At 36.6% G+C, this 9,557-nt stretch overlaps 1 protein-coding gene across 2 annotated transcripts in view; it reads right to left on the reverse strand.

Moving 5' to 3' along the window:
- LOC138012535 (receptor-type tyrosine-protein phosphatase N2-like) overlaps window positions 1-9,278 on the reverse strand; it is a 31,514-nt gene extending 22,236 nt beyond the window's left edge. The window contains exons 1-8 of one of the 2 annotated variants that reach the window (XM_068859333.1): window positions 9,074-9,278; window positions 8,932-8,979; window positions 5,896-5,934; window positions 4,068-5,021; window positions 3,308-3,359; window positions 3,118-3,207; window positions 1,169-1,257; window positions 421-494 (exon numbers count right to left, since the gene is read on the reverse strand). In XM_068859333.1, the coding sequence (XP_068715434.1) occupies window positions 421-494; window positions 1,169-1,257; window positions 3,118-3,207; window positions 3,308-3,359; window positions 4,068-5,021; window positions 5,896-5,934; window positions 8,932-8,979; window positions 9,074-9,158 (1,431 nt within the window). In that variant the 5' untranslated portion in view covers window positions 9,159-9,278. The remainder of the gene's footprint in view (window positions 1-420; window positions 495-1,168; window positions 1,258-3,117; window positions 3,208-3,307; window positions 3,360-4,067; window positions 5,022-5,895; window positions 5,935-8,931; window positions 8,980-9,073) is intronic. The other variant, XM_068859334.1, reaches the window with a different exon arrangement.
- Window positions 9,279-9,557: the final 279 nt, after the last annotated feature.

Genomic DNA, 9,557 nt, shown 5'->3' on the forward strand with positions numbered 1-9,557 from the left:
ACTGACATGGGCTTTTGTTAGACCCTATATTGCATTAGTACAAGGATAACAAAAAGTTATTGTTTTCTACCAAACCATACCACATCTCAGGCTATGAAGTAAAATTTTTACACCTTAAGAACAATGATTGTCAGAATTAAGTCAAGTTACAAGTGCCCCAAATTAATATTAACACAGTCCACATGCTCAACACAAATGTCCAGTCTGCTCATAAACAAGAGAAATTCTGAAAAATGCATTCGAGAGTATTTTCAGATCATGTTTTCACATGCTGATGTTCCACATTGATGCAGTGGGAATTCAACAACACTTCTCTTGCCACATGCATGAGAAAAAAAAACACTAAAAAGATGTGGCTATACTTTATTTACAAACACTTGTAGATAACTCAATGCCATGAACGATAATTATTTCACTTACGGGTGCTTCTTCAAAATCAGCTGCTTTGATCTCTAAACCACTGTCCCGCATAACATCATCCTTCACACTTGGCTCTGCAAATGAATTTTGTGAAGTCAAACACAGCAGTACTTCAAAGGTTTCCTGTACATTCCCAATCATCCCCAAAAATGTAACATAATGCAATGTAACTTTTTCCTCAATTATCAAGGAACCCTGAATCTCTGAACCCACAACCTCTCACACGGCAGTTTGCTGCTCAACCAAGCAGTCTGTCTGCAGTTGCCATAACTGGTCACAAGTTGACAGCCTGTATTGCACAACCAGTCTGTTATCAATTCTTATTATATCACAAGCAATTCTCCAGCTAAATCATGACCACTCTGATTGGCTAGTTTTCGGTTGGGATTTCACAGGACGGACCAATAGCATGGAACTGGTCCATTTCTGTATTTTTCTCTCTCCCTGGAAATTCAAGTTGAGCAAAACAAAAAAGTTCTTAAAGCGGAATTTAATTTTTCATCACTGACAACAGTACAAGAATTATAGCAAGTGGAATTTACTTTTACATGTAAAAGCTTAATGTTCACAGTTCGCTGATGGAAAACAAAGATTACAAACATTCGTTCAAATAAGTAATGCCATATAATAAACAACTTACTAACCTCACTCACTCAGGACCGTACTGGGGAATATTAGCTCTCAGTATATTTACAAACAAAGCTCTTTACAATCACCCCCAACTTCTTTCAGGAAACATGATGAGTACCTTTTTCAATCCTTTTTGCTACATCACCAGGTTTCTCAAGGGTGTATTTTGTCTGTGCCATCCTGAGCTTGACATTAGAGTTTCGAATTCTGTAGACAAAAATGGTTACAGTATGAGCGACCACAGACTGAAATGGGGAGCTTTTACTTTAACTTCATTTCATGCACATTTGTGCCTTCAAAACAAACTACTTAACCCTTTAACATCCAAACCCGTCTAAACTGGCCAGACTTAGCATTTTACTCTGTCTAACGCCAGACGATTTTACTTGTCAATGGAGAACCCCCGGGTGTCAATGGGTTAATATTAATTTAACAAACTGTTTGAGCAATTTTACCACGGTGTTTACCTTAGCTTTGTAATACAAGAAAATAATTTATTGTTTCATACATTGAGGTCTTTGTTTAACCAAGTTTCTTTAAAGTAAACATATTATGAAAAATGAAAACCTTACTTTGAGAAATAACTATGTTTGACTTACTGAATGTAACTAATATTTTCTCTGTATAATGAGAATCACTTAAAAATATTTGATGGCCCCTTAAGTTTGAACACATATTTCCTTCACTTAATTAGCAAACATCCTTTTGAAACAATGCACACATCAAAAAAACGTTTTTTCCACACATGTATATATTCAGAGAAGTGCATGTAAATGGTTGGTGACATACTAAATTTATCGATGAATAAGTTTTCGTCAGGCATACAGGGTGCTGTACATCTGATTCTGGAAAGGGACATGCCTGGTGATTCTGCATAAAGACTGATTTTTCTTTTTGGTCCACCATTCGCAAAAACCATCAGAGTGATTTAAATGCTAATTCATTTCATGTCATTGCACATAAATGCAATTATATCTTAGGAATACCACTGATGGGCTCCACTGAGGTAAAAACACCCTACACGACTTTCATGCTTATTTTTTTGCAACATTTTTCAAAGTTTCAACTAGGGACCAGTGAATTGAAGTGCAAATTGCTTAATAAACTAATAATAAAATTAGGGCAATGAGAAGCAACACCAAGCAATACTGAAGCGTGACAAATTTTGCCTGAAGTTTTACTTTTCAAACGTTAACGGTTTGTCCGGTCGTGTGTCACTTCTGACCAATGAAACGTTGGCGGTTATGTTTTGAAATTGACCATGTTTTTGATGGCATACATTTGTTCACATGCTCTTCAAGTTTGAAGAGAGGAGTTACAGATATCTATCTCCCTTGAGTTTCCAAAGACACGGAATATGGAATTTAATTGGTATACTTTACCAAGAAGAGATACATGCTTCAGCAACTACCAGAAAAAAAAAACATGAAACCGAAGCAAAACTAAAAAGATCGAGGAAATATTTCTGCGTCTAGGGCATTCTGCGCACACATGCTCTTCCGTGTTTCAAGGAGCATTTAAAATCTTGATCTCAAGCGACTCCTGGACGGTAATTTACCTCATTCCAAATTTGTTCACTTTGAATGTTTTTGTTTCCGTTGCAAAAGAAGCAGAGATGTTATTAGGGCGGTCATGCAAAACCCGAACGCTCTCAAGAAAAACCTGAAAACTTTGAGAGAATGTGAGCAAAACATGCAGGTATGTCGTCAAAAAACGTTGTCAATTTCACAACATAACCGCCAACGTTTCATTGGTCAAAAGTGATACATAACAGGACAAACCGTTAACGCTTGAAAAGTGAAACTTTGCACAAAATTTGTCATGCTTCAAGGATGGACGCAAATGGTAGTAATTCTTTTACTTCCACACTCTAGATTACACCTTGTCATTCTCTTGCTTAGAATATGCCATTCAATGCAAAAAAATGGCCAAAATCCAGAAAAAAAAAAAACCAAAGTCATTGAAAATTTTGACTCTTAACCCTTTGAATGAATTCCTTAAAACAATAATAATTATTATTATCCCTTACAGTAGCTTTTAGACATTAAAGTTTTTGTGTTAGCTTACTTTGTCACAGTAAACATGGGGGATGGAGCATTGTTCCAAAGCGCATTCTGCAGAACAGCAGCGAGTATTTTGGCCTCAATTGCAGTTACGCTGTGTAGAATTTAGAGTGCACCAATAAGAATCCAGATCAATACCAAATTATGTACACGGTTTATGTAAAGTATGTTAGCACAGCAACAAACTTTCTTACTTTTTGTTTAAAGAAAGCTTGATATTTCCTTCCTCTGGTGAATCAATGTCTTCTGAAATGCAAAAAAGAAAAAAAGATACTTGAATTTGGGTTGGGTGCACAAAATATCAAGGAGCTTCCACCATTGGTAGCCAGCTTCTCAAAGGAGACTGCTCTCCTACTGCCAAATCCTGGAAACCCTAAGCCATGAGACACAATGCAGAAGGGGAAGAAAGGAGGCACCCATCTCACTAATAAAATCAGTGGAAAGAAGGGAAGGAAAAACAGACAATAACAACAACAACAACTTTATCAACAACAGCAAAAGGAGGAAGACAACTTGAGATCCACAGGTAGCTAACAAGCTAATCAAGGCGGGCCCAAGAAAAACAAAGAAAGGAAACAAAATTATAAATCCTAAAACACCTAAATACAACCTATTGTTTAATATTATAGTATTATGAACCATCACTGTTTACATGCAAGAAGAGGAAAGGAAATGGGATCGATGGCAAAGTGGTGATACTGTTAAGCACTTGTCAATATTATTGTAATCATTCATATTTGCATGGACAACAGCAGAGAGAATAAAAATCTGACAATCACAAGGGATCCAGCTGATCAGCTTCAGTGACAGATGACAGTGGAAACCCTAATTTGATAATAATTATTCTAAATTTAGCATTACAAAGTCTTAACAAGCCACAATAATGATGTCCTCTTCCACTGAGGTGAAGCAGATTTAATACTCATGAAGCAATTTAATAGTCATTACTCCCACCTTGTTTTTTGTTAACCTCATCACTGGCATCCTTTACAGGAATAAAGTTTTCTTTGAACAGCTTTGAGGCCTCTTCCTTCTTAACAGCAGATGGCACTTCAACAATGGAGCTCTCCCGCTGACTCTGGAAGAAGTCCTCAACACGTTTGTATGTTTTCTCGGGGTTGGGTCCCTGGTCAATATCAGCCTTTACTGGTTTAACTTTTCCTTTTACCATTACCTTCCCCTCTCCTGCTTTTATGTCCACCGATCTTTGCCCTGCAGCTTGCTTTTCTGTTTGCAGATGATTTCCTTGGAAACCAAATTTATCGCTAGGGTCAGGTGCTGTCTCACGAGAGAAAGGAATTGGTGGTACCCCCTTATTGCCGTTTAAGGAGGATACCACTCCACGATCAGCATTAAGTACCTCACTCTTCTTATGTGACAAATCTACATTTTCATTCACAGAGTCTCTAAACAGATGCGAATCTTCATTTTTAATGTCATTATCTAAAATATAATTTGAATTTTGCAAGGAATCCTGTTGATCATTAACACCATGTGTAATTCTATGACTAGAATCCTCTCCTCGTCGTATATGTTCCCTGAGTTTTAAATTTTCATAATCCTTCATGATACTCTCATAATCATCTTGATCATGTTCTTGACTACGCTGTCCATGTTTTGCATTTATTTTATCCCAATTTTCAGCACTAGATGGTGGTAAAGGTCCACCCTTTTCACCTCTTCTCTCATTGTCACTAGGAACATCAACTGGTAAAAAGGGCCTTAAATGCTCGTACTCTTCCATGGGTTCATCCTTGTTCACAAACCACTCAGAGCTATCAGCCTGACCAGATGAAGAGCCATCTCTAATGTCATACCCTCGTTGATAGTAATCTTGGTTTAAGTACAAGTCATTAGTGGTGGTCCTTTTGCGGCCATCTCCTCCATCTCTGCTGTAAGTTCGGTAGTCTGCAAAGACAAACAAAACTCTCGTAACTCCTCAAGGTAACTGTACAAAGAGAGCGAGGAAAAAAAACTCTGACTGGTTCAAGATGAGATTGGTCGGTATACATAATAAACCCGGTTGCCCCTTCGTGGTTCCCCACTGACAAGTTTTGAATGTGGCTAAATGCAATTTAGGAAAGGTTAATATTGACCCAATGCTGCCAGCGGTCTGGCCAATTCTTCCACATGATCTGCGAGGTGCCCCCGGAATTCACAGTGGCTTTCAAGTATAGCTTTGCATTAAGCGATTGTTGCGGATCAGTGCCTTTGTGTGCGGAACTTTGCAGATTCATTAGCCCCACCCTTCCTTCCCAATCTTAGGAGGTAAGTATTTGGTTAGGTAAGTACATGTATTTCCACTGGACTGGTTTCAGTCCGACAGTGTTCGTTAGCGGTTTCTGATGGGGTGGTTCCTGCTTGCGAGGTTGCCATGGATACCTCCCTGCTGCATCTGCTAACATTTAAGGCATCAGTTCCCAAGCTCATCAATTGGTGATGTGTTTAAACAGAGTAAAATCTTATGTGGCCACCTTAAGAGGCAAAGGCTCAGAGGGGACATCACCCGTAAGAAGAGGGGTTCCCCATTATTGAGGAAAATAGTTTGATGTAAGACAGAGAAGAAGTGGCCTTCTTATCAGGCAAAGGGTTGATTATCATTAAACTTGTTTACATGGCATTGGCAAAAAAAAACATGTCACACTGGCACCACTCATTTACAAGCCAAGGACACTTAACAAGTAGTGCTTTTCACGGAAGGTTTAAGCAAAGTTTTAACTGCACAGGAAACTGAACTTTCCAAATCAAGTGCCATCAATAATCCCATCAACAAAGATCTTACCAGACTGCCTGATCACTTCCCTTCTACACAATTGCGTATCTGTGGGATCAAACAAGTGACATAACATTCATTATCTCTTAAGGAGGCTGGAACCAGTTTCAGCGCTTCCAAGTGATGCTCTTATCAGAAGGATCGGCACCACAACGTTGTATCATGAATTGTATCATCTCATATCCAACGCGTGCTCATGGAATAATTGTTAATTATAACATGTACATGTATACCACACAAATGGTAAACTTGGAGGTGATCACCTAATTATATTTACATTTGCGGATGTAAAGAGAGACAAAACCACTTACAGTATCATAACAATAATAATAATAATATTATTATTATTACTGTTTAGGTCAGTTATATTTTTGGTCCATTACTTACTCATTTCAGCAATGAAATAAGCAGTTAACATTTACCTGTTTTTGTGAACAGTAGTGTTCATCATTACATGGGGAAAAGGTGAAAATAACTTTTTAAAAATAATACATATTTCTTTTTTGCATCTTTTGCGTAATATTAAAACACATTTGAAAGACAAGGTAGTGAATGAAGGAAAGACAGCAGGACTGAAGATAATATCAAACCACAATAATAGCATCGGATGATTATTTAATAAGTAAGATGTTGATGCTTCATTGAGATAAAAAAATTATTGTCCACATCAAAGGAACTCATAATAAGTATAAATTACTGGCAAAGCAGTCTAATAACTATTTGTATCTATTCAAAAGTAGTCAGAAAAGATCATGAGACAAGATGAATCATCTACAGTCACTTTCCAATAAGCAAAACAACACAACGGCATCCTCCTTAATTACTGTGTCAAATTCCCTTTTTCACACATGGTTAAACTAATTTTAAAGGTTTAGATCTCTTGCAAACATCAGACAGCACTAGTGTGAGCTTACAATTTTGGTTTATCTAAATATTGTGGCTAAATAATATTGTTTTTTTGATTTGAAGAAAAAATTCCGACCACATAAAATCTTATTTCTCACTAAACTATATTTTCTTAGTATATTTTTGATTAATGAAAAATATTGGTAAAAACAAATATGGCTAGCAAGAATAATAATGAAACCACAACGTATACAAACAAGCATGCTGGAAGAATCCAGATTTTCAGATAAGTTGCCCCAAGAGACGATTTTTAAAATACAGTTGGACAGCAAGTTAAGATGAAAACAAAACAGAGATTAGAAAATGCAGATGAAACATCCAATGTCACCTAGCCCGTATGAAAAAATTAAAAGAATTACTAATGCAGAGTTAAGTTTGATTATCAGGTTTTTTTAAGAGAAACCAAAAACAATGGCCTTTATTAAGTTTATTCTTTCCCAAAAACAGTACCCTTTATTGAGTTAAATCAGCCAATGATATGTATTTTTAAGTGTGCAAATAAGAAGCCAATAAAAATCCTGAAGGTTACATCAAGGTTTCTAGGTAAACAAGGGCAGTTTAAAATGAAGTCATAACGATTGGATTTTGTTTTTATCGCTAAACCAACATTAAAACACGGAATAAATATTTTTACCGGGTAATTAATATGTCATTTCTCACATGGAATAGCACATCCATTCCTGTGCTTAAATCTTGCCATGATATTCAAAAAACTGTGATTACACACGCCAACACAACAAAATTCAGTCCAAGCATACAACTTAAAAGGTTGTCTACACAGACTGAGTCATTTCAAGCAGAGCTTACTGATAAATAAGGATAAATACTATGGCATTCTCTTGGTTTTAGGGGATAATCACACATGAAATTTTTCGCCCTGAATGAAACACAAGCCTCACTTTCAGGGCACGTCACATGCCAGCAATTTTCAACAACTATTTTTCCTAAACAAAGCCTTCAGCAGAGCTAAAATTGTACCCTAGCTGGAGATGAGGAAGCTGCTTCTTGGGCAGCTTCTTACACTTGCAATTAAAATGTCATCTTTCCTAATCACCCTACATGGGTTAGATTAATTAATTTCATAAAATATCCATGCTTCGATCACCCAACAATGCAGCACCAAAGTTTCCATAAAGTTTTCCAATACAAGTTTATATTTCACAACAGTGCAGAAATTCTTGCGATAGTAACAAGATTTCAGTCCCAATGCTGCCCCAAGCAAGTTTCAGCTGTCCAGCAAGGGCTTTTACTAAGAATTTTAACAACTCTTCTAAAACTTGACCCTTATATAGTAGGAGTGATCAAAAACAATAGGAAATTCGTTTAATTTTTGTGCTATGCACCTCCAAGTGATACATAAAAAGCAGTTGATAAATTTATAGTGAATTGCGCTTCACTTGAAGGGAGATGGTCCAAATTTGCCATACCCAGAGGAACCATTTCGGTTTAATTCAATAAAGAAAATCCAAAACATTAGCATCAACGCGTCGATCTATTTAAAATCTTTTCAAACTGAAAGCTACACATTTTTGTACAAAACAATTAGGACGAAAAGCGCATCTTTACAAAGATATTCAAATGTATTCGGCACAAACCTACAAGCATATGTAAAATGCAAATGTTTTGAACAACTGTTCCCCCAAAGGGTATTTACCAAAGATAAGACATTTCAAGCTAGCAGCTTTCAGGATATCTTTCAATAAGTAGAACTGACCAAACCTAAAAATTTAACTATCAAGCAAATCGACACCAAAATAGTAGCTCTACGTCGATTTGAATGAGAAAGTACGAAAAATAATTCAATTTCAATAGGCGCGAAGCACATTCAAATCACTCGTACAGAACGGAATAAATCTAAGATAATTTAAAAATCGAAGCATCACTCGACGCTAAAATTGTTTTCACTGTTAAAGAGGAAGTATCAGAAGGAAGATGAGAAGGCTTTAACAATTTATAGGCTAGGGAAAATCTTCATGTTGTCATGAAAGTACAAAAACTTCAACTAAGAACCGCAAAATTGGTCAACAGATTTGAATAAAGAAGACGCGCGCGGTATCAAAAATCAAAGAGTGGAAAATTAGACGCCAAGTTTCGATTCTCCTCTGAATTTATGTAACTCATGAACAAATTTGAACTTACATTCATCGCAGTATTCCCCTTTATCACAATCTCTCCGAAAGCGACATTCTGTAGATTTAAAGAAGACAAAGGTGAATTTGGGGATCGCGATCAAGAGTATTAGAGAATCCTTGATCGATCTGCATGTAAAGAACACACTTACCGACCACCAACGAATCTCTTGGATGTCCATAATCAAGATTTACGAAAAACAAGAGGACAATATACTTCAGGCTTTTCGAATCCATGGGATTCCATGAGATTTCGATGTGTAAAAAGTTCCAGCGGTCAAAAATTCAAACACACTGCCATCATAAAATTCACCGTGGCCATCCACGATCAGCCATCAAACAGTAAAGTGCGATCGAATCCCCGGATGTTTATTTGTTGTCGGAAATTGTCGATCATCTATTGTTCCATGAACCAATCAGAAAACAGTAAATGTTGTTTTCGCTCAGCCATCTGTACGTTACAGAATAAATTGACGCAAATAAACTTGTATTTTTGTATTTTGAAACGCCTACTCATAATTTCGGTTTCCACCGAGAAAATTATTCTTTTTTTTATGGTATTACAGAGTATGAAAACAGGTTAAGCGCTTAAGTACAGACGTTTTAATTAACTTTTTTTTCATACTGTAATACAGA

Source organism: Montipora foliosa, chromosome 8 (genome assembly GCF_036669935.1).
Source record: "Montipora foliosa isolate CH-2021 chromosome 8, ASM3666993v2, whole genome shotgun sequence".
NCBI classification, from domain to species: Eukaryota; Metazoa; Cnidaria; class Anthozoa; order Scleractinia; family Acroporidae; genus Montipora; species Montipora foliosa.